Source organism: Lissotriton vulgaris, chromosome 12, assembly GCF_964263255.1.
Source record: "Lissotriton vulgaris chromosome 12, aLisVul1.2, whole genome shotgun sequence".
Classification (NCBI taxonomy): domain Eukaryota; kingdom Metazoa; phylum Chordata; class Amphibia; order Caudata; family Salamandridae; genus Lissotriton; species Lissotriton vulgaris.
In genome coordinates, this window is record NC_141700.1 from 801,797,657 (window position 1) to 801,823,047 (window position 25,391).

General features: G+C 52.4%; 1 protein-coding gene across 2 annotated transcripts in view; it reads left to right on the forward strand.

Annotated features, from left to right (window-relative positions):
- The window catches only part of PLD2 (phospholipase D2), a 476,181-nt gene that overhangs the window by 386,008 nt on the left and 64,782 nt on the right, over positions 1-25,391 (forward strand). For both annotated transcript variants that reach the window (XM_086946231.1, XM_086946232.1), the window contains exon 19: positions 24,202-24,306. In XM_086946231.1, coding sequence (XP_086802357.1) covers positions 24,202-24,306 — 105 coding nt within the window. The remainder of the gene's footprint in view (positions 1-24,201; positions 24,307-25,391) is intronic.

The window sequence follows — 25,391 nt, forward strand, 5'->3', positions numbered from 1 at the left end:
TGAGTCCTCAGTTAAGGCATTGCTCCAGGCCTCGGGTAGGATGGTTCTTTAGTAGAGACATTGCTCCAGGCCTCCGGCAGGGTGAGTCCTTAGTAGAGGCATTGCTCCAGGCCTCGGGTCGGGTGAGTCCTCAGTAGAGGCATTGCTCCAGGCCTCGGGTAGGGTGAGTCCTTAGTAGAGGCATTGCTCCAGGCCTCGTGTAGGGTGAGTCCTCAGTAGAGGCATTGCTCCAGGCCTCGGGTAGGGTGAGTCCTTAGTAGAGGCATTGCTCCAGGCCTCGGGTAGGGTGAGTCCTTAGTAGAGGCATTGCTCCAGGCCTCGGGTAGGGTGAGTCCTTAGTAGAGTCATTGCTCCAGGCCTCGGGTAGGTTGAGTCCTCAGTAGAGGCATTGCTCCAGGCCTCGGGTCGGGTGAGTCCTTAGTAGAGGCATTGCTCCAGGCCTCGGGTAGGGTGAGTCCTTAGTAGAGGCATTGCTCCAGGCCTCGGGTAGGGTGAGTCCTTAGTAGAGTCATTGCTCCAGGCCTCGGGTAGGTTGAGTCCTCAGTAGAGGCATTGCTCCAGGCCTCGGGTCGGGTGAGTCCTTAGTAGAGTCATTGCTCCAGGCCTCGGGTAGGGTGAGTCCTCAGTAGAGGCATTGCTCCAGGCCTCGCGTAGGGTGAGTCCTCAGTAGAGGCATTGCTCCAGGCCTCTGTAGGGTTAGTCCTCAGTAGGGGCATTGCTCTGGCCTCGGGTAGGGTGAGTCCTCAGTAGAGGCATTGCTCCAGGCCTCGCGTAGGGTGAGTCCTCAGTAGAGGCATTGCTCTGGCCTCGGGTAGGGTGAGTCCTCAGTAGAGGCGTTGCTCCAGGCCTCGCGTAGGGTGAGTCCTCAGTAGAGGCATTGCTCCAGGCCTCGCGTAGGGTGAGTCCTCAGTAGAGGCATTGCTCTGGCCTCGGGTAGGGTGAGTCCTCAGTAGAGGCGTTGCTCCAGGCCTCGCGTAGGGTGAGTCCTCAGTAGAGGCATTGCTCCAGGCCTCGCGTAGGGTGAGTCCTCAGTAGAGGCATTGCTCCAGGCCTCGCGTAGGGTGAGTCCTCAGTAGAGGCATTGCTCCAGGCCTCGCGTAGGGTGAGTCCTCAGTAGAGGCATTGCTCCAGGCCTCGGTTAGGGTGAGTCCTTAGTAGAGGCATTGCTCCAGGCCTCGGGTAGGGTGAGTCCTTAGTAGAGTCATTGCTCCAGGCCTCGGGTAGGGTGAGTCCTCAGTAGAGGCATTGCTCCAGGCCTCGGGTAGGGTGAGTCCTTAGTAGAGGCATTGCTCCAGGCCTCGGGTAGGGTGAGTCCTTAGTAGAGGCATTGCTCCAGGCCTCGGGTAGGGTGAGTCCTTAGTAGAGTCATTGCTCCAGGCCTCGGGTAGGGTGAGTCCTCAGTAGAGGCATTGCTCCAGGCCTCGCGTAGGGCGAGTCCTTAGTAGAGGCATTGCTCCAGGCCTCTGTAGGGTGAGTCCTTAGTAGAGGCATTGCTCCAGGCCTCGGGTAGGGTGAGTCCTCAGTAGAGGCATTGCTCCAGGCCTCGCGTAGGGCGAGTCCTTAGTAGAGGCATTGCTCCAGGCCTCTGTAGGGTGAGTCCTTAGTAGAGGCATTGCTCCAGGCCTCGGGTAGGGTGAGTCCTCAGTAGAGGCATTGCTCCAGGCCTCGCGTAGGGCGAGTCCTTAGTAGAGGCATTGCTCCAGGCCTCTGTAGGGAGAGTCCTTAGTAGAGGCATTGCTCCAGGCCTCTGTAGGGTGAGTCCTTAGTAGAGGCATTGCTCCAGGCCTCTGTAGGGTGAGTCCTTAGTAGAGGCATTGCTCCAGGCCTCTGTAGGGTGAGTCCTTAGTAGAGGCATTGCTCCAGGCCTCAGGTAGGGTGAGTCCTTAGTAGAGGCATTGCTCCAGGCCTCGGGTAGGGCGAGTCCTCAGTAGAGGCATTGCTCCAGGCCTCAGGTAGGGTGAGTCCTCAGTAGAGGCATTGCTCCAGGCCTCGCGTAGGGTGAGTCCTTAGTAGAGGCATTGCTCCAGGCCTCGCGTAGGGTGAGTCCTCAGTAGAGGCATTGCTTCAGGCCTCGGGTAGGGGGAGTCCTTAGTAGAGGCATTGCTCCAGGACTCGCGTAGGGTGAGTCCTCAGTAGAGGCATTGCTTCAGGCCTCCGGCACACACTCAGGGAGCACTTAGCAATACCAAGCCCCAGCACTTCACCAAGAGAGTCTTCTTCATCAACCTTCTCGACTCTTGCGCTCTTCCTCCTAGAAGCTGGCCTTGGTTCCCCAAACCGACTCTCAAGGGCCGGCGGTCGGTCTTCCTCCCTTCTATCTGCATGGAACTGGAACAAACGTCCCCTCTCCTTATGACCAGCTCTGTTCCTATGTTCAGGAAAACTCTGGTTATTCCAGGTCAGTGCTCGAGGGCAGTCCGTCCACTAGTTTTCCTTTTCCGTGCTAGGATACTCTGTCCAGGGAAGTGTTAGTGTTACAAATCTAACAACATGACGTGGCTCAATATGATGTGTTGCGAGCTGATACCCCGTGGGGGCCATTTGCAGGGGCACCACAGGGCCCGAGGCGCTGGGAGTGGGGAGCGGGGAGGGCTGCAGCACCCCCGAAATAACCACGCTGGAGTTCAGAGGGTGAACGAGCAATAAAGATACCTTTATATTTTATTTTTATCTTGTCACAATTGTTTTGAGATCAAAGACAGAGGTCAAAAGTAAGGTTGTGGCTTCTGACAAATTGTTCGTATTCTTTTTTCCCTCTAGTTAGAAGATTTTGTAAAGTGACCTGCCTGACAGTCTTATTGGGGTTCAGGGCGTGCGAAAAGAAAGGCTTTAGGATGTCAGCTTTATTCTAACACAAAACAGCATTTAAATACCTTTACATGAACTGTAGAAATATTATAAAATGTATTTGCAATTCGGAAAGTGCAAATGAAGCACACTTTTTGTAGTTCTGAAATATGCTAATTATTTGCTGAAACCCGATTTCTACATGTTATTTGGGTGCTATATGTTTTTTTTTATCAGTAAACCTCCATGTCGGCGCTAATTTTGTGGAAATTGCAATGGAACATAAGCGGCCAGTAAACGGCCGACTCAGAGTGCACCCCCATTGCATCGCAGGAGGGGGCAGTGGCCCCTCGGGAATCATCAGAGGCTAAACGCCCTCTCAAAGACGCGGCCACAGGAACCTGCAAACCTGGGCTCCCTTTGAATCCATGCCCCTCTGATATTCCAACATATTTCGATAAATTACATTTTCATATCTGAAATTTCATCCCCCAAAAATTGGCTGAAGGAAGCAATTATGTTTTAATGCGTCCGTTAAATATTTGGGGCTATTTACTAATTCACTGAATTGCACAATTTATTGTCACCATATAAAAGAATAGACAGCCTGGGGATGGAGTTTTTAGGCATCCCTTCACAGGTGACCTTTGACCCTGCTTCTTTAAGGAATCTAGAAGCTTCATCCTCCCATATTGTGCAGCCATGTTAGTTAAGCGGTCCTTATATTGAGAAAATGAAACTGCAAATCCCAGAATGCGAACTGCGCTTGACTGAAAAGCTAGGACTGACTGACTGTATCATACATGGGTGACGTGAACAGAAGTGCAAAGAGAGGGGGAGGCACAGAGGAGACGAGAAGACTGAGAGGAGAGAGGAGAGGGACATTGGAAATTTGAAATCCAAGATTTCCTGATTTTACCCTGACAGCAGCTAGAACTTCTTCAATTAATTCATTTATTGTTTCACCTAAAAGCCATACAATAGTTTTATGAAGAAATACTGCAATGTTTTATTTTTTATTATGTAAAAGATATAATATAGGAAATGTTAAAGACTGACAGGACTCTCAGGCATGAATTTAGCGCTGTCACCTGTGTTCATATCTTGTGAGATGCCAGCGTGCTTACTTGTACCTACCGCCCCTCCCGGGGTATACCGTATACGCCGTCAACCAGGACTCTCCAGCCCTCTCCGTTCTGGGCTTTTCTTTCAATCTGACTCCAGTGTAATGCATCTCCTTGCAGTCAGCCATGAGGCTTCGGTGCCAGGTGTTTCTTCGCCTTCCTCTTCCCCTTTTCCCGTGAGGGTTCCAGGTCAGGGCTTCCCTGGTAATGTTTGAGGCGGGCTGCCAGAGGGTGTGACCGACACAGTGTCTATTCATGATTTCTTCATGAGCAGGGAGTTGGACACTCTGCTGCCTTAGGTCGTCGTTTTTGCTGATGGTGTTTGACCACCAGATTTGGCGGATTTTCCTCAGACCGGTGTTGGTGAAGGTCTGGGCTTTGATGGTGGTCACTGGTGTCCCCAGGTTTCTGTTCCATACAGAAGGACCGATTTTACGCTAGTGTTAAAAAGCCTGATCTTGGTTTGCAGCGTTAGGTCTTCTGCGCTCCAGATCTTCTTCAGCGGAGTGAAGGCAGCCCTTGCTTTGCAGATTCTTGCCTCGACATCGGCCCCTGTGCTATTCTGCTTGTCTATGACACTTCCCAGGTAGGTGGAGGCCTCAACCTCTTCCAGTGCATCGCTTTCAAGAGTGACTGCAGTTGTACCAGCCGTGTTAGCCTTCAACGGCTTGGTTTATCCCCTGTGGATGTTGAGGTCTAGTTGTGCTGGTGCGGCTGCAGCCTTGTCGGTCTTCCCTTGAGTCTGCAGATGGTTCTGGGAGAGAAGCGCCAGGTCGTCTTCAAAGTCCAAATCATCAAGCAACCCTGGCGGGCGCGGGCCCTCACTTCGAAGGATTCCATGAGTTGTCCTCCATGGACTATCTTGCCGGACATTCTCTCGTACGAGTTTCTGATGAGTTTATCCGGCACACCGTAGTGGCGAAGGAGTTTCCAAAGGGTCTCTCTGTTCACCCTGTCAAATGGCTCCTCCTACTCGATGAAGTTGACATAGAGGGGTGAATTCCATTCCATCGACTGCCAGTGCTTAATTTGAGTCTGTGGTTGACGGTGGGGGTCCCCAGCACTTAATTTTGGGCACTGACACTCCTTTTTCAGCCTGAGATGTTTCCCAAGTGCATTAGCGGGAAAAACACAGAGATCGAAAGAGTGAGAAAGCAAAAGGCTGAAAAACTGTCACAAAGGGAGAAAGCGGGGACCTGCAAGAATGAGAGGACGGGGCAGGGAGTGTCTGGTAGTAGTTGGACGCTTACCATCCTTGGTATGCTGCACGCTGACATTTAATTGCACAGGCCGCCAGCTTCTGAGCAGAGCTTCGGGTAGCAGAACTCTTTCTTTCACAAACTAAGCACTGTTGACTGCTCAATGATGATGCGCAGTGTTGCAATCTTGTCTGCAGGATCTATCTTTGCAGAAGCCAGCTTGTTCGTCTCACAACTGATCGCCGACTTGTTCCTTCATTCTGTTCAGGATGACTCTGTTGAACACGTTTGCTGGGGTTGATAGGAGAGTTTTCCCTCTGTAGTTTGCACAGTTACTCAGGTCACCTTTCCTGGGGTTCTTGATCAGATATCCCTCCTTCCAATCTGGTGGCACCTTTTCCTCTTCCTACATCCTTCCAGTCATGCAGTAGACAAGGTCTACTGATGTTTCAAGTTCTTCCTTCAGTGCCTCTGCATGACTGTTGTCGGGTCATGCTGCCTTTTCATTTCTCAGATGTTTGATGGCTTGTTGTATTTCTTCCTTGGTTGGTTGGCTGCAGTCGGTTGGCACGTCCGTGGCAGCTAGTTGTATGTCTGGGGGAGACAGCAGCACAAGCTGGTTCAGCAGTCCTTCAAAGTGCTCCACTCATCTTCGTGGTTGGCCTTCGTTACGCATAATTGTCTTCCCAGCTTTGTTTTTAACAGGGCTTTCTGGCTTGTCTGTATATGCAGGAGAGTTTCTGTGATATGTTGTAGCGTTCTTTCAAGTTTCCATGGCTTGCAGCTTCCAGGGCTTCTTTGGCAAGACCATCAATGAATCTTTGCATGTCTGCTCTGAAGCTTTTCTTTGCTTCCTTTTTGGTGTTGGTGTATTCACCTTGAGCTTTTGCTTTCTCTGCTCTTGTTCGGCTGGTGTTGACTGCAGCATTCTTTTCCTTTCTAGCTTGGATTTTGCAGAGAGTCTTGGTCGAGATCCATTCTTTATGCTGGGTTTTCTTGGGACACAGTACCTCCTGGCAGCAGATGTCACTATTTCTTTGATCTTCTCCCACTGACTTTCTACTGGGCCTCTGTTGTCCTCTAGCTCTTGTAGGACCTGAAACTTGTTACTGAGGCTGACTAAGTAATTTCCCCTTTTTTTGAGCATCTTTAAGGAGGGTGGTGTTATACCGCTGGTCCTGGTTTGTCTGTTCTATTCATTCTTTCCGCAGCTTTAGCCTGGCCACAACAAGGTGATGGTCCGATACCACATCCGCTCCTCTCATACTCTCTCTTCTATCCTGCCAAGACCTCCAGAACTTCGTGGCAATCCAGACAAGGTCGATCTGATTCTCTGTTGAATGGTTGGTCACACCCACGTTGCCTTGTGTATTACTTGCTCGTTACCCCCACTATGTAAAAAATCCTGGCTACAGACGTGTCAAACAAAAGACAACCCGGCCCTAGGGAGAGAGGAATCTCCTTCATGGAGAGTCATGAGTCGCACCAGAGCCAAATGTCTCAAAGACACTCAAAGCACAATCGGCAAAATCCCATCTCCAACCGCTCCAGAAACGAGCCTGCCTTGGAGCGGTACTCAGTTCAGTATCGGGGACAAAATACCCCAATCCACAAAGAGTTCTCGATCTCTAGAACCAACTTGATCTTTCTCAGCTACATCGTCGCCTACCAGTCAAAACAGTGCTGAGCCTTCTAGGGATGGCGGCTTCTTGCGTAGCAATAGTGCCTTATGCAAGACTACACATGAGACCCCTCTAGGTGCATTGAGCATCGCAATGGTCACAAGCGGGGGGTCATGGAGGATAATAATAATCCACATTCTTAGCCACTTACATGGCTCTCAAAGCATTCCTACCAAACATAACAGAGAAAAGGGTCCTTCTACGCACAGACAATATGCCTGCAATCTAATACAATCAGAAACCGGGAGAGACCCGTTCCATTCAACTGCCACACCCAGCACAGACCATATGGAAATGGGCAAACAGTCACAAAGTCCACCTCCTAGAACAATACAATACCAGGACAACTCCATTGTAGACCTGCTAAGCAGGACACAGTAACAGGTTCACAAGTGGAAAATACATGCTCAGTAACACACACACCCGCCATCCAAGGGGAACGCCCTATGGATGAACTGGCCAAGGCTATTTGCATACGATGTTCCACCTCTCACTCCTTCCTTACATGGTCCGGAAACTCAGACAGACTTCATTAACCTCGATACTAATGACTCTTACAAGGGCTCGACAACCATGTTACACAACACTACTAGAGCTATCCCGAGTCCCTCACGAGAAGCTTCCCAACTACCCAGACCTTCTCGCTCACAGAGGGGGCAGGGTGAGACATCCCAACACTCAACAGCTCAATCTTGCAATCTGGCTCCTGAAGTATTGGAGTTTGGATTCTTAGATCTAATGTCCCCAAACCACGTCGATTTGAAAAGACCAACCACAAGAGCACGCCATGCTTCTGAATGGAAACGTTTTGTTCGCTATTGTGCGCCACAAAATTTTAACCCATCCTCTCTAACAGACCAACAGCTAGTTTGTACATGTTACATTTGCAAAAAGCGCAGTTACCATATACCTCCATACGCCTGCATTTAGCAGCCATTGCAGCGTATCTACAAAACAGGAAGGATCAATCACTTTTCTAAATTCCTGTCATCAAAGCCTTCCTGGAAGGATTACAACGAGTCATTCCATCTTGTACACAACCTGTACCTACATGGAACTTAAACATTGTTTTAAGAAGACCTTTTGAACCACTACAGAACTGTCAAATGTGGTTCATAACGTGGAAGGTGGCTTCCTAGAAGCGATACCCTCCTTACGAAGGGACAGCGAAATACATGCACTCACTATTGAAGAACCACATTTCAAGTGTTCCCAGATAAAGTGTGTTTACGCACGAAGTCCTTACAAACAGTTAGATCACCTTTTCACTTAAATCAAGCTCTGGAGTTTCCTGTTTTCTTCCCAAATCCAACAACTGTAGCAGGACGTGTGTTACATACACTTGATGTTAAATGTGCCCATCTGTACTATTTGGAGTGCATCAAAACATTCAGATCACCCCGCACTGTGCCCACTCCAACTGGCATGCAACCCTTGCCCATGTATATATAATGAAGTTGCCAACACACGTTGTTGTATTGTGGTCGATGTTGGCCGCAGTTTTATTTACATGACATGTACGAAATAGCTCTTACAATACAGTGCCCTAGTCACAATTCTATGACTCTGGCCGTAAATCATTGTCACGGACTGTCCTAAATCATTACTATAAATCATTTTGCTCCTCTTACACATCATAAATCATCCTATGACAGTTCGTTACTTCGCTCCTGTTGTAGTCATAAATAATTTCTTCCTGATTTTTGGGTCATAAATTGTTCTATTGGTTTTTACACTGATTGCGTGGGGGGGTGGGGTGGGGGGGTAGCCTCTCCACTGAGTTGGGCCCCAACCCACTACCTTGTTTGTCCCTTTTGTGTCCTGCCATCTGGTGGGTCTGGGCTGCGAGTGCTGTCTCTGTTTGCTACCCCCTTTTCCGGCCGACTCACCCTGCCGTAAGACATCCCCAAGGGAGTGACCCTCCTCCTACACACCGCCCTGCCGGTGTGCCTCCATAACAAACAAATGTACCCCCTCTCATCCGCCACGCCAAAAGGAAGGCTTCCATCTCCCGGCAGCTCGCCCCTGACTCGTTTGTTGTTTTTTGGGGGGCGGCGGGTTTTAATGTGCAGCCTGTCAATGTCATCACCCCCCAAAGGTTGGCCCAAAACATTTGCATCATTCCTTTGACAGGAAGTGCGTAAAGCTCCGGACACCCTGGGTTGATGAGGCCGTGTCTGAAGCCCTCCAGGCCATTAATCCTGCAAAATTTGCTCACAGCGATGTTCAGTTTCCTCCTTGAGTTTTCAACTGCTTTATTTGACTCAGCGCCTCGCCAAGCCAGCCTGGTGACCAGCTCGGACCATATGATGGTGCTTCTGAACTGCCTGGCCGTCTCCGCTAGGCCTGCCTGGATGGCGTGGAGGAGGTCTGTCCTCCCCAGCTGTGCAAGGTCGTTTCCCCCCAGAGGTATCACCAAGACATCCGGGTGCCCTGCGGCCTCCATCTGCAATTCCTTTAGAGATGTTGAAAGGTGGTTTCCTTTCATACCTGGGTCGCCCACCACCAGACGCACGTGTCGACAGGCCTGCCCCTCTGCTTATGTCTGCCGCACAGCCACCAGGTGTGCATCCAACAGAGATACGAGTGGCCTATCACCCATACCAGCCAGGGGCGCCTTCCTGCTGAGGCAACAATCACATTGTCAGGTGGCACATCTCGTGTGTGTCTGTCACGAGAACGAGGACCCCATTGAGGACCCGTTTCTTCTCTTACCGGACCGCACCTATTTCGTGCTGGCCTGCTCGAGCTAATCAACTGATTCAGGGTTGATCGCCCCGTTACTGAACTGCTGCTGCCTGGGATTTTAAATTAGTCCCACAGCGTGGGCTGTACTAAAATGTTATCTAAGAACATTTTTATAAAAGGCATTCATTGTTTGTCCTGAAGATGAACTCTGAATTTATATAGGGTTCGAAACGTCGTCGACCTATTCACACTATATGCATATTTATCATGCAAATAGTGTGTATTCTTTACTGTCTGATTGTGAATTATGATACACAGACTACCCCAAATTGCCTGAATGTCCTTGTTGTGTCTCTCCCCTGAGTGTGTTAGTCGGGCATCGGCTGGTGTCCTGCTTGTATCACACCATAACCACTTGTGAAATCCTTTTTATGAAAAATTAAATACTGTCCGGCTGGACAATGAATATAGTTTCTATTTAGTCCATATTTATTTTTGTGAATAATTCATCTGTCTAGGGACCACTGTCCTTTGAAAATTTTTTTTTTTTTTACAATAACTGGGGCCTCACACGTATGTCTTATAGGCATTGGACCTCCACCTGCCCATGACCTTGATCCCGGCCTCGGACATCCCCTGCTGTCCTGTAGATGTTGCCGCCCCAATCCTAAACGAATGTGTTCCGAAGGGGGGCAAAGACCTGCCCTGCCCAGGACCTGGCGCATGAAGTCTGCAAACTGAAATTTACTTAGGAGGTTCCCATTTCTGTGTTGGAATAGCGGGCCCTCCCGTGTGGGCTGTATCGCCAAGTAGACCAAGAAGCAGCAGTTTGCGCAGTACCTGGGGTCGTCAATGCAATCCAGCCGCACTACAAGCCCCTCTGCCTGCCTGAACTGTTTTTGACTTTCTCATCAGCAGCTCTACATTTGCCATTTCTTTGAAGTCGGCTGCCGGCAGGCATCTTACCGCCGGGCCACTTTATGCTGGGACTAGGAGTTCACTGACCCGAAACGCCCCAAAGAATGCCGTTGCGAGGCTGCCTTGACCAGTGTTGCCTCAAATGTGTCTTTTACCACCTGCCCCAGCGTGTCCATGTGCAGGGTCAATTTCTTAAAGTCTATGGGCTGCCGGGTGTCCTGTTCCTTCCCCTCCGTGCACTTCCATCCTTTCACGGCTGCCCTGATGTAATGTGTGGCAGTGGGGTCTAGCCCTGTGTTTATCTTTGAAAAATATGCTATTACTGACAAGTAGGCCTGCGCCCATGATCTGGTCCTTTTACTTGTGAATGCCCGCTGTATAAAACGCTCCACTGCCTTTGTTGTCTCCCCTGCGTCTCCCAGTGTCTGGAGCCCCCCTACCTGCATCATAGTTCCTGCGTATTTCATGTATCTCTCCCGGGTGAGAGCCTGGTTAACTAGTACGGACAAGCCTGGGCCACCCTGACCTGGGTGGCATGCAATGCAGACTTTGGTAATCCCTGACAGATGTGACCATGCTCAATTTCACTTCCCCGGTGGCCTCAGCTTAGGACCAGGGAGGTATTGCTGGTTCTTCGCTCTTTTGTTTTTGATTGGTGTACTGAAGTGTGAAGGACTGTCCCTTTACCTTTTCCCCCTCTCCTCGGCCCGGGCGTGCGGAGGGGGTGGGCCTTAATCTGAGCCTGATCCTGGCAAGCCTGCCTGCGTTTTCCCCCCGCCGATTCGCTGCACGCGGTCACCTCGTGCTCGCTCCCTCAGTTGAAGTCGCTAGCTGCCTGTCCGGGAGTCGGACCCTTGGACTCCCTTCCTCTGCTTTCGCTGCTGCTTGCCCCAGATGCATCTCAGCGGCTTGGATCCTCGATGCCAGAGGCGTGGCACTGCCAAATCTCCACTGCCTCCAATCTCCATGGCTGACTTGCTTCCCCTGCTGCCGCTTGCCTCGATGCTCCTCAGCGGCCTGGATCCGAAGGCAGGGGGCGTGGCGCTGCCGGATCTCCTCTCCCTCCGAACCCTGGCAGTTGCTTGCCTCGCTGCTCTGCAACGACCTGGATTGGGAAGGCCGGTGCGCAGCACCCCTGGATCGCTTCTCCTTCCGACCCCAGGAGCACCCTTGCTTGCTGTCGCGCTGGAGGCGGTCCCCTGCTACACGAAATAGGCTCAGGTAAACAACCCCCCCATTGCTCAGGGAGCTGGTAGACGCCAGGCTGGCGGCGGTGTTCTTGGCTGGACTCAGAAACCACACCAATGCTCGTGTAGCCACCGAGGATTGCTTCACATCACGAGCCTCTTCGGCTGGTCGGTCTGTCTCTCAAAGACGTCGCCTCTTGCAATAATTGCCGTGCACACCGCTCCTCAGATCTTTGAGGTGAAAGAAGTGAGCTGTCCTGGGGGAGCGGTGCCTTATAACTCCCTCTCGCTATCCAATTCGGTTGGTGGCGACTTCCCCCATTGGGGGGTTCAAAACATTACCGGGCCCCCGTATTGGCTAGGAATTTTGGCACCCCATCTCATGGGGGATGGGTGCGGGGCGAGCCCCCTCTGTTGTCTCTGGGCGCCCTTTAGCGGCCCAAACTGAATTGTTTGGGTTCCCGGCGGCTGTTATGGTGCCGGCCCGTGAGGCCCCCTTCGGGGGCGGCCTCTGCAAAAACACATCAACTGTTTGTATCTTTCGCAAATCCACGTAAACATAATGTTATCTCAAAATCAGGAGTAGCAAGATGGATAGTTAAATGAATACAAATGTGTTATGTCAAAGCGAAAAGAACATTAACAAGCACGGCAGGGGCTCACTCAAAAAGCAATACAGGAGCAACAATGGCATTTCTAGGGAATATCCCTCTCATTGACACTTGCAAAGCAGCAGCACGGATAAACCCACGCACTTTTACAAAAGACTATTGTGTGGATGTTGAAACAAGACAACAGGCTCTAGTGGGACAGACACTCCTTCAAACATGATTTCAAACAAACGCACCATCTCATGGCTAAAGCCACCCCGTGGGGGGTCCATCTTTACAGTCTATGCATGCATGTGTATCTGCAGCCAACACATGCTACGATTAGAGTATGTTACCCGGTAAGCATGTATTCATTGCGTGGAGTGCTGTAGATTCACACGCACCCTTCCGCCTCCCTGGCAGGTATTCGAGGGTGAGAAGTGTACACACAAACACAGCAACTCAACAGCAAAGCCAACTTATCAGACTATATCCTCGCTCCTTAAATGGCAAGGGGGAAAAAAAGAGCCGTTGAACATGCGCAGTGCCTCGAGGGGGAGGAAAGCCACGCATGACGCCGATCCTAAAAAGGCCTTGGGGAAAAATAACTTGCAACACTGCAAGGCAGGAGTATGCATAGTGTGTGAATCTGCAGCCCTGCACGCTACGAACAGATGCTTACAGGGTACTCCTGGGGTTCCAGAGTTCGTTCAGGGCTTTAGGAGCCGGGTACGAGAAGGCACGGCCACCGGCTCTAGCTCTTTGGACGCAGGACACCGCAGTGATCAGGGGGTGGGAAAGCTGCTGTGCGTGTACAGGTGAGTGGAGTCTAGATTGTGCGTGGCTTTGCATGTGTAATCCGCACAGTGCGCTCCTGTGCGTGGAGAGCCAGTCGAGGTCTGGAGGTGAGTGGAGTTGAGGAGGTATGAAGAGTCTAGCTGCTCCGTTCAGCTTCATCTGAAGCTGCTTTTTGTTTCGGCGGAGATTCAGACGTAGATAGACTGGTATCCGGTAATCATAAGGCAAACGAGTCACCTCTGGGGGTCTCTAGGCGCTGGGGGCCGTCGGGGAGATTAAGTGAGCTACTGCCCAGAGTCACAGGGTGCTGAGCTGAGCTGCCGCCGCAGCCTGGATTCGAACTGTGAACCTGTGCTCCGGAGTCAGCCGCTCCGGCCGCTGCACCACACACCTCCCTAGCTTGCTGGTGATGAGTGCCTGGGTGATTCGCCGGCAGGCGTTGAGAGGAAGGCCACTGAAGGTTTTCCTGAGGGTGTGGAAGCAGGAAGAGGCAGTCGAGATGACTTTGCTCCACATCGATAGCTTGTGTCCTGCTTCGTTCTCCCGCACCCTCATCACAGCCACAGATGCGGGCCTGTGGCACGTGCATAGAAGTGATCATTCAAGCCTGGCACCCACCGCGGGGGGGGGGGGCACCCAAGCTATCGGCCAATGACTTTTGGCAGGAGGGGCGGGCCCTGCACGCGCCCATGGCTGGTACTTTCACTTCATTCCCAGCTGTAACTGGGGACAGGAAACTTACATAAAGTCAGTGCTTTCAATGGGCCGGTACTCACCGCTACTGAGTACCGGCACTTCTAAGATTTTTCCCCCTGAGTACCGGAACTTATTTTCGCTTAAAAAGAGTACCGGTACTCCATGAAGCAGCAGGGCTCAGGCCCTGAAGTGCAGGTGCGTGCAACAGATGCTGCGTGCTGAGGTGCTGCTCTGGCTGGCAACAGGCAGCCTGTGTAGTTCTGCGCTGGGGTGCACCAGAAGTGCCTACACGAAGGGATGAAAGACGTCGCCGAGTGGATGAAGAACAGCCGCCTGAAACTGAACTCGGACAAGACGGAAGTCCTTGTCCTGGGACCATCACCCTCTGCCTGGGACGACTCCTGGTGGCCCCCAGCCCTTGGCGCCACTCCCGAGCCAACAGACCACGCACGCAACCTGGGCTTCATCCTGGACTCCTCCCTCTCGATGACCAGACAAGTCAACGCCGTCTCCTCATCATGCTTCAACACCCTACGCATGCTCCACAAGATCTTCCGATGGATTCCGACCGAAACCAGGAAGACGGTCACCCAGGCCCTCGTCACCAGCCGACTGGACTACGGAAACACCCTCTATGCCGGAACCACAGCCAAGCTACAGAAAAGACTCCAACGCATCCAGAACGCCTCTGCCCGACTCATCCTGGACATCCCCCGACGCAGCCACATCTCCGGCCACCTGAAGGACCTGCACTGGCTCCCCGTCAACAAGAGGATCACGTTCAGGCTCCTCACCCACGCACACAAGTCCCTCCACGACCTGGGCCCCAAGTACCTCAACGACCGCCTGACCTTCTACACGCTCACCCGCCAGCTACGGTCCACTAGCCTCGCCACCGTACCACGCATCCGAAGAGCCACCGCCGGAGGCAGATCCTTCTCCTACCTGCCGACCAAGACATGGAACTCCCTCCCCACCCACCTTCGACTGACCCAGGACCACCTCGCCTTCAGGAGACAACTCAAGACCTGGCTGTTCGAGCAGTAGCGGACCCCCTCCCCCAAGCGCCTTGAGACCCTTCCGGGTGAGTACTGCGCTATACAAGTGTTTTGATTGATTGATTGACAATGAGTATTTACATTATTGGGAACAAAACGAAATGTGCAGACTGTAAGTGCGCTAAGCAAGGTGGCTGATAGTGAAACGTGCACACTATAATTGTGCTAAGCAAGGTGGCTGATAGTGAAATGTGCACACTGTAAGTGCGCTAAGCAAGGTGGCTGATAGTGAAATGTGCAGACTGTAAGTGTGCTAAGCAAGATGGCTGGCAGTGAAACGTGCACACTAAGTGCGCTAAGCAAGGTGGCTGATAGTAAAAAGTGCACACTGTAAGTGCGCTAAGCCTGGTGGCTGACAGTGAAATGTGCACACTGTAAGTGTGCTAAGCATGGTGGCTGACAGTGAAACGTGCACACTGTAAGTGCGCTAAGCATGGTGGCTGACAGTGAAACGTGCACACTGTAAGTGCGCTAAGCAAGGTGGCTGATAGTGAAACGTGCACACTGTAAGTGCGCTAAGCAAGGTGGCTGACAATGAAACGTGCACACGGTAAGTGCGCTAAGCAAGGTGGCTGATGGTGAAACGTGCACACTGTAAGTGTGCTAAGCAAGGTGGCTCATAGTGAAACGTGCACACTGTAAGTGCGCTAAGCAAGGTGGCTGATAGTGAAATGTGCACACTGTAAGTGTGCTAAGCAAGATGGCTGGCAGTGAAACGTGCACACTGTAAGTGCGCTAAGCATGGTGGCTGACAGTGAAATGTGCACACTGTAAGTGTGCTAAGCATGGTGGCTGACAGTGAAACGTGCACACTGTAAGTGCGCTAAGCATGGTGGCTGACAGTGAAATGTGCACACTGTAAGTGCGCTAAACATGGTGGCTGACAGTGAAATGTGCACACTGTAAGTGTGCTAAGCAAGGTGGCTGATAGTGAAACGTGCACACTGTAAGTGCGCTAAGCAAGGTGGCTGACAGGGAAACGTGCACACTGTAAGTGCGCTAAGCATGGTGGCTGATAGTGAAACGTGCACACTGTAAGTGCGCTAAGCAAGGTGGCTGACAAGGAAACGTGCACACTGTAAGTGCGCTAAGCATGGTGGCTGATAGTGAAACGTGCACACTTTACGTGCGCTAAGCAAGGTGGCTTGGCATCCGCCTCACTGTGATGTTTAAGCTCAGTTGTGTGCACGGCGCGAGGGTTCCCTCTGCGTGTGCACGAGTGTGCCTAGACAGGCGCTGTGTGATGGAGCCTCTTGCCTATGCTCGCCCAGGGCATCACATGCCCAGGGTTGGCCCTCGCCGCCCCATGCACATAGACGGGGGGGGGGGGGGTGATAGAGCAGGGGGCTGCCACGGCGGGGGTCGGATGCTGAAGCCAGTCATTGTTTTTAATGACATCAGTAAAATAATGCTTGGAGTAGATTTCTGTAAGTGCCGAGCTGCGGTTGTCATGGAGACCCCGGGTACATAAGACGTGTGCTGTTCCGGGGCTGGAAGGGGGGGTGGGTGGAACACTCAGTCCTGTTCCCTCGCTCCACAAGCTGGCAGGTGGGCACATGCCCACCCGTTCAACTCCGCGAGGGGGGGGGGGGGGGGGGGGCAGCGAGGACTGCTTCACTCCACGCCCCCTTCAGGGGGGTGCTGGGGCACAGGGGGCTATCTGAGGACTCAAAACATGCTTCCGGCCCATGGTGGTCTGTGTTTCAAGGGCTGCAGGCCACAGACCACCCTCTGAAGCATGGGTCTTGGTCGGGCCAGGCCTTTCATCCCTTCCAGCCCACCCTCTGAAGCATGGGTCTGTGGGGCCACGCCTTTCGTCCCTTCCAGCCCACCCTCTGAAGCATGGGTCTGTGGGGCCAGGCCTTTCATCCCTTCCAGCCCACCCTCTGAAGCATGGGTCTGTGGTTCCAGGCCTTTCATCCCTTCCAGACCACCCTCTGAAGCATGGGTCTGTGGGGCCAGGCCTTTCATCCATTCCAGCCCACCCTCTGAAGCATGGGTCTGTGGGGCCAGGCCTTTCGTCCCTTCCAGCCCACCCTCTGAAGCATGGGTCTGTGGGGCCAGGCCTTTCGTCCCTTCCAGCCCACCCTCTGAAGCATGGGTCTGTGGGGCCAAGCCTTTCGTCCCTTCCAGCACACCCTCTGAAGCATGGGTCTGTGGGGCCAGGCCTTTCATCCCTTCCAGCCCACCTTCTGAAGCATGGGTCTGTGGGGCCAGGCCTTTCATCCCTTCCAGCCCACCCTCTGAAGCATGGATCTGTGGGGCCAGGCCTTTCGTCCCTTCCAGCCCACCCTCTGAAGCATGGGTCTGTGGGGCCAGGCCTTTCGTCCCTTCCAGCCCACCCTCTGAAGCATGGATCTGTGGGGCCAGGCCTTTCGTCCCTTCCAGCCCACCCTCTGAAGCATGGGTCTGTGGGGCCACGCCTTTCGTCCCTTCCAGCCCACCCTCTGAAGCATGGGTCTGTGGGGCCAGGCCTTTCGTCCCTTCCAGCCCACCCTCTGAAGCATGGGTCTGTGGGGCCAGGCCTTTCGTCCCTTCCAGCCCACCCTCTGAAGCATGGGTCTGTGGGGCCAGGCCTTTCATCCCTTCCAGCCCACCCTCTGAAGCATGGGTCTGTGGGGCCAGGCCTTTCATCCCTTCCAGCCCACCCTCTGAAGCATGGGTCTGTGGGGCCAGGCCTTTCATCCCTTCCAGCCCACCTTCTGAAGCATGGGTCTGTGGGGCCAGGCCTTTCATCCCTTCCAGCCCACCCTCTGAAGCATGGGTCTGTGGGGCCAGGCCTTTCATCCCTTCCAGCCCACCCTCTGAAGCATGGGTCTGTGGTTCCAGACCTTTCATCCCTTCCAGCCCACCCTCTGAAGCATGGGTCTGTGGGGCCAGGCCTTTCATCCCTTCCAGCCCACCCTCTGAAGCATGGGTCTGTGGGGCCAGGCCTTTCATCCCTTCCAGACCACCCTCTGAAGCATGGGTCTGTGGTTCCAGACCTTTCATCCCTTCCAGCCCACCCTCTGAAGCATGGGTCTGTGGGGCCAGGCCTTTCATCCCTTCCAGCCCACCCTCTGAAGCATGGGTCTGTGGGGCCAGGCCTTTCATCCCTTCCAGCCCACCCTCTGAAGCATGGGTCTGTGGGGCCAGGCCTTTCATCCCTTCCAGCCCACCCTCCGAAGCATGGGTCTGTGGGGCCAGGCCTTTCATCCCTTCCAGACCACCCTCCGAAGCATGGGTCTGTGGGGCCAGGCCTTTCATCCCTTCCAGCCCACCCTCTGAAGCATGGGTCTGTGGGGCCAGGCCTTTCATCCCTTCCAGCCCACCCTCCGAAGCATGGGTCTGTGGGGCCAGGCCTTTCATCCCTTCCAGCCCACCCTCTGAAGCATGGGTCTGTGGGGCCAGGCCTTTCATCCCTTCCAGACCATCTTTCGTCCGGTTGGTGTCTGAAAGAGGCTGTGATCTGGAAGGATGAGTGTGGAATAAATCCTGCACCCTGTATCCAGGTGTCTCAGCGGCTGCATGGGAGGTGGCCCCGGCTGCATGGGAGGTGGCCCCGGCTGCATGGGAGGTGGCCCCGGCTGCATGGGAGGTGGCCCCGGCTGCATGGAAGGTGGCCCCGGCTGCATGGGAGGTGGCCCCGGCTGCATGGAAGGTGGCCCCGGCTGCATGGGAGGTGGCCCCGGCTGCATGGGAGGTGGCCCCGGCTGCATGGAAGGTGGCCCCGGCTGCATGGGAGGTGGCCCCGGCTGCATGGAAGGTGGCCCCGGCTGCATGGGAGGTGGCCCCGGCTGCATGGAAGGTGGCCCCGGCTGCATGGAAGGTGGCCCCGGCTGCATGGGAGGTGGCCCCGGCTGCATGGGAGGTGGCCCCGGCTGCATGGAAGGTGGCCCCGGCTGCATGGGAGGTGGCCCCGGCTGCATGGGAGGTGGCCCCGGCTGCATGGAAGGTGGCCCCGGCTGCATGGAAGGGGGCCCCGGCTGCATGGAAGGTGGCCCCGGCAGCATGGAAGGTGGCCCCGGCAGCATGGAAGGTGGCCCCGGCTGCATGGAAGGTGGCCCCGGCAGCATGGAAGGTGGCCCCGGCTGCATGGAAGGTGGCCCCGGCTGCAAGGCAGGTGGCCCCGGCTGCAAGGCAGGTAGCCCCGGCTGCATGGCAGGTGGCCCCGGCTGCATGGAAGGTGGCCCGGCTACCTGGGCTCAGCAGAGGTAGCCACGAGACCCACTCAGTTATCAATTCAGGATCCTTTCCGGCAGATTGTGCCACCAGGGCTTGTAAAGTGAAGGCGCCTCTTCTCCCAAGGAGCCCCTCTGAGGAGGCTGTGACCCCACACAGCTCCAGGGGGCTTCAGCCCCAAAGAAGACCCCCCTGTAACCCCCCCCCCCAAGATGCCAAAAATCCTCAACAAAGTCTCAAGTGACGGTCCAAGAGGTGCTCGAGTCCAAAGTGCGCACATTTCACAAACTATGGATGGCTTTAGGCAGCAAAGCATTGGCAGAGACTCATGGCGCTTGAACACATGTCCTCGCGAGAGCTTCGCATGGGGTAAGTGGACACTGCAGCAGGAGGGTAGAAATGGCGCCCTCATCTTTGACTGGTGTCGGCCCTCCTCCCGCAGGGCGGTGGGGACGCGAGAGCCCCTAAGTTCCTCCACAGGGGTCGGGGAAAAGTCAGGATCTCTGTAACAGGAAGAAGGTTACCATTGAAAGCGATGGACAAATCTACCTCCTTTCCTTCTTTCGAAGCATAATCTTTGGCCTCCAGCCCGCGCCAGCAATGCCCGTTCGGTAGGGTCCTGCTGGGTGCTGAGTTACCCTTAAGTAGCGTCTCTGCCAAATCAAGCGCTTAGTTGCTTTTAAGGAGCTCTTCACGCCATTACCTTCTTCTGTACTTAATTTGCTCATGTTTAACTCACTGATTGATATTTCAATTTTATGTTTTTGTCCGATCGGAATTATATTTAAATGTTATATATATTGCTTCAAAGCAGTAATATTCGAGTCAGAGCAAACACTATGTCCTTTTCCATTTTTTTTTTTGCTACGTGCCTGATTTAGATCTTAGATGAGTTACGGATTTCCCATCCACAAAAATATAAATCCTACGCGATATAATGGGATTTATATTTCGGCGAAAGCAATATACGTGACCGTTGTGATGGAGTAACCCGTCCACCAAAACCTAAATCGGGCCCTATATCATCAGCCGTTTTGACTGAGAGCTTCTGCACTAACGGACACGTGTTTCGCTCCGTTACGTTGCCTGTGGGATTTTGCCAGTCCTGTCTTAGTAATGGTCAAGTATGTGGCGTAAGTAGTTCATCTCAAGTATAATACAAGTATTGATTATATCCATTAAAGTTCCAAGACGACCCCGCTGAGCAGTTTGAGAGCAGGGGAGAATCAGGGATGAAGAGGGTATGTACTCATGCACCTGAGCGTACAGGGGGCCGCCCCTTGGCCCCCCCCCCATGCTCGCCCAGGATAAGGATGAAAAGGCCCATGGGTCTGTGGCCTGGTTGGGACAGACCCTGGTACCCCGCTCTGCCCACCATGTACCCCAGTCCATTTCTAGATGGTTGCATCATTTGGACCCCTGCACAAGTTGGTTGGTAGTTGTTCTTGTTTTGTTTGAAATGAGTGGCATTCCCTCGAGGGGTCTTCCCAAAGCGGGGTCACATCTCTTTGAAACTCAATCCTTCATAAAGGCCGGGTGATGCATTGCACTGGTACCATTTTTGCTGGCTGCGTCGCAGGCCAGATCGTTGCAACTATCTCGGGTAACATGTTCCTTACGGATCCTTCACATAAATGTTAGGGTGCTTCGATGTATTTAGTTTAGCCTGTGCGAACCTCAGATAAGTGTTAACGTATTGTATTTCACATGATGTCCTGTGCAAAGCCTTAATCCTATTTCCATAACTGCCAATGAAAATATGTTTAAAAATAAACTCCATACGCGTTCCAGGTGTGAGGATAGAACGCGCTCTTGCCTCCATGACGTCACATGGAGGGGTCTCTGTGCACATGGCACATTCCTCTTTCAGAAGACGCCTCTCCCTTTGCCCAAGAAATATTTCAAAAACCAGGAGGCGGCTAAGAAACACCGAAGTGTGAGCATGAGTGAGTGTTTCAAGCTCCAGAGGAGTGGGGAAGCGGGGGGGGTCCTCCGTCAAGAGTCCTGTACCCCAATAGTTCCTCTTAAGCGTGTGCTTGTTCAAATGACAGAGAATGTATCTGCTTTGATGTGAATTCTTCATCTCACAGCGGGGGCCTTCCTGACCGGTGTACGTTGGCATGAGATCGATTTACCCCTCTACATTGTCCTTCTTTTGCTGGGGTTGTTCACCAACCACGCGTGGTCCAGAGGTATCCATGCAATACCTTCGGTGAAGTCTTCGATACTTTGATCATGAGGACCAGGTGCAGTCACCGCCCACCCCTGAAACACCAGATTGCCAGAAATTGGTACCAGGAGACATTAGGGGTCTTGGTTTACATTGGAGGTTGCCATTTTGATTGAAGTAGATGCTCTGATGTCAACCAGCTTCTGGGAAGTGATGTCACCGGCAGTGCTAGAGAAGCTCCCTCTGATGAAAGGATCTCTCCTCATCTGGGTCCTCTCGAACCCCTCACCTGTGGATACTTCACTTAAAGACCCCATGATCCTAGAAACCGGATTCATCATCCGCTAAGAATATCACAGCTCTTGCAGAAGGCTATTCGGCCAGGCCGGTGTGACTCTGTTTTCATGGACCATTAGATAAATACAACCAAGAAACACACATCATTCTAGCAGAAAAGGTGGTAGCGGGATGGAATCTGTCTTAAGAAGGTCAAACCTTGACCAACAAACCAACTTTCTATTTAAAACTTGAAGAGGTGGACTCCAGTCCAAGGTGAAGGCGGAACTGACGCAGATCCACTGATCTGGTTCTCAAAGCCCTGAAGCAGGTTCTCGCGTGGCTTTGACTTTAAAGGTGAAGCCTGGGCTCTGCTTCTGAAGTGGAAGCGTATATGATGCTGATGATGGGCACGTCACTGCAGGTATCGGCCACGACTGTGCAGGTGCGGCGACCGACGAGTCTACTGAGCGCCATGAAACCTAAGGGCGTACGTGCGCTTTATAAGTGCTTACTAACATAACATACTGCACCGGCCAATGTTCAGTTAAACTCTTAAGAACATATGACGCGTGTGTGGCTTCTTCCTCTGCTGTGCTAAGCTCTGCAGGGAACTCTGAGTCATCTGGATTGTAAAACTAGAAAGGGCTCCATGATGTTCACATGGTGAGAGCAGATGCTCTGAACACTGAAGCACTGCACGTGTGAGCATCATGAGGCGGGCGCTGCCCAAACACCGGCATCTTTATACTGAGGGCTTGTCGTCTACTGCCTGAGATATTGTCGAACATTTAGCTTGTCCCGGGTCCCAGCCCATTGGTGGATATCTCCATCTTGACTTGCACCACATTCCAAAAGCATTCTACTCTACCGCTTCAAGACTCCCCAAGAGGTCAGTGGATTACATCCCTGAAGGATCCCGGTGGAGTGTACCCAGGCGGTTGTGTCCTAGAGGGATCCTGGTGGAGTGTACCCAGGCGGTTGTGTCCCTGAGGGATCCCGGTGGAGTGTACCAAGGCGGTTGTGTCCTAAGGGGATCTCCAGTGGAGTGTACCAAGGCGGTTATATCCCTCAGAGGTCCCTGGTGAACTACATCTGGACTGAGCCTTCCCTTCTCAGTGTTAGTGATGATTCGTGCAGGTTTGTGCAGAAATAGCACCTTGAAGACTTCTGTTTCAGTGAGCTTATGATGGGACTCAGTCGTGCAGTCTGGTGAGTCCCTGGCATTACAGTAGGGTGTTGAAGCGTTGAGGCTGGCTACCACTGGGTCCTTGACAGAAGATTGAGTCGAGTCCAAGAAGGCAAAGTCTGGGCGTCCTGTGCTGGTAGCTTTGTGTAGAAGAACCGTCCTTCATGAACTGTTGTGCAGCCTAGGGTTTGTTTACAGCAGTATCCATGGCTGTCTCATGGTGGTCAAGGGCTGTCATGTCCGGGCCGAGTGACCATGTGTCCACCTGCAGACCTGGTAAAGCTGTGCCTTCTCAAGCCTGGGAGTGAGACAGCATATGTCACTTCCCATTACCGTTTTGTTGCTTTCACTGATCTGCTGGGGAGGTTCAATGTTCTAAGCTCTTTGCCCCAAGGGCTGTGTTGATACCTTAAGATAACATGCGGTATAGTGTTTTCCATTGTGAAACACATCTCTTGTTGAACCGGAGCTCAATCCTGTTATTGTTGTGGGCCAGCAATAGGTTCAGCTGTAGCAGGAATGCTTCAGTTTAACATCCCTTTCTGAAACTCCAATCCAAAATGGCCAACAAATGCAGGCTTCATTCTGAAAAGGTCGCTGAACACAAACTCTAATGAAAGAAGGCCACCAAATGCAGGCTTCATTCTGAAAAAGTCGCTGAACACAGACTCCATTCCTAGATGGCCACCAAATGCAGGCTTCATTCTGAAAAGGTCGCTGAACACAAACTCTAATGAAAGATGGCCACCAAATGCAGGCTTCATTCTGAAAAAGTCGCTGAACACACTCCATTCCAAGATGGCCACCAAATGCAGGCTTCATTCTGAAAAGGTCGCTGAACACAAACTCCAATTCAAGATGGCCACCAAATGCAGGCTTCATTCTGAAAGAGCCGCTGAACAGACTTTAATCCAAGATGGCCACCAAATGCAGACTTCATTCTGAAAGAGCCGCCAAACACAGACTCCAATCCAAGATGGTCAACAAATGCAGACTTCATTCTGAAAAAGTCGCTGAACACAAACTCCAATCCAAGATGGCCACCAAATGCAGACTTCATTCTGAAAAAGCCGCCGAACACAAACTCCATTCGAAGATGGCCACAACACATCTACACCATTTCAGTTTGGTTAGCCACATTCTGTCATACGTTCTCATCCAGATATGAAACATCCCCCTTGCAAGGACTGTCCTACATTTGGGGCAGAGCATCTCTGAGGCTTTCTGTGCTCTTGGACATCTTCCTCCGTCCTGGTGCGGTCAGGCACAAGTCATCAGAGAGCATCCCCCCTATAACTCTTGTTGCACCTGGAACAGTGCGACTGCCAGACATGGTTGCCTTTCCAGAGACCCTGTACTATAGAGGCGGTGACGGACCTCCATGTCCAAGCCTTGACCAAACCACAGTTCCCATCTTCTGTTGAAACATTGCCTTCCACAGAAGTGGCTTGTTCACCCTTTGCTATATTTTCTTCACAAATCCTTTCATTGTCATCCATGCATTAAGACACAGGATAAAAAAAACAAAAAACAGAGGGGTCGTCATTTTAACCATGTTGTCCGCAAACACCCAAACAGGTATACTGCTTCTCCTCCCTGGACCTGTTGTTCTGGATGAGCTCTGTGTGTGTCACTGGTTCTCTGGGTCTTGAAATGACGTTCCACTCTCTCTTCACAGGTGCTGAGGTCGGTGGATCGTTGGTCCGCAGGGTCGTCGGAGTGCTCCATCCTCAACGCGTACATCGCTTGCATAAAGGAAAGCCAACACTACGTATATATAGAGGTAATGTCTTCTGAGCACACACACAGGTTTGGGGTTTGTGGAGGTGCTTCAGGGTCCTTGGTTTCTAGACCACCGCCCCACTGGATAGCACACACACAAGGCGATGGGAGGAAAGCTTGCAAAGAGCTCATACTCCACGGTGCCACCCTCGAAAGAGATCCCCCTCTGTGAGTACCCTACTTTTAAGCATTCCTCCCGCCACGTCTTGTGTCTTGGATTTATTTATTTATTTATTTAGTTGCTTGTATAGCGCAATACTCGACCCCCGGAGGGGTATCTCTGCGCTTGATTCGCCAGATGTGCATGAAAACAGAGCTCTAGGAAGGCATAAGAAACTATGCTGTCAGGAACAAATGTGTCTTAAGTGTTCTCCTAAATTTTAGATAGTCAGTAGTTTGTCTCAGGCCGGGGGGAAGTTTATTCCAAAGGGTAGGGCCCATATAGGATAGGGCTAGCCCACCCTGACGTGCCTTTCTGACCGTCAGGATCTGTAGCAATAGTTGGCCGCTGGAACGAAGCAGACGTTCCAGGTTATAAATGTTAAATTTTTCAGTCAAGTATTGAGGGCCTGAGCCAAACAGACTTTTGTGTATGACACAGCAGATCTTAAACTTAACCCGTTGACGAATGGGCAGCCAGTGGAGTCTTTCAAGGAGGGGGCGAGAAGGCGTTCTAGGGGGACATTTAAGACCAGTCTTGCTGCGGTGTTCTGGGCCACTTGCAGTCTGCTGAGTACCTCTTCATTAGCTGACAAGAAGAGGCCATTACAATAATCTAGCCGGCTGACTGCAAGGGCCTGGACAAGGGTCTTTCTAAAAATGTCCGACAAGAATGGAAATACACGCCTCAGAAGTCCTATCATCCGAAAACAGGACCCTGTCACCTGGTTTGCGTGCTCTTTTAACAGTAATCCCTGGTCCAACCGTACACCTAGGTTCTTCACTGTCTGTTTAGGGTCGGGTACAGGTCCCAGATCGAGAGGCCACCAATCCGGAGACCAAAGGAGAGGAGATTTCTCGAAAAGCATGACCTCCGTCTTGCCCACATTACATTGTAGGCAGTTAGAGGCCATCCAGTCAGACACT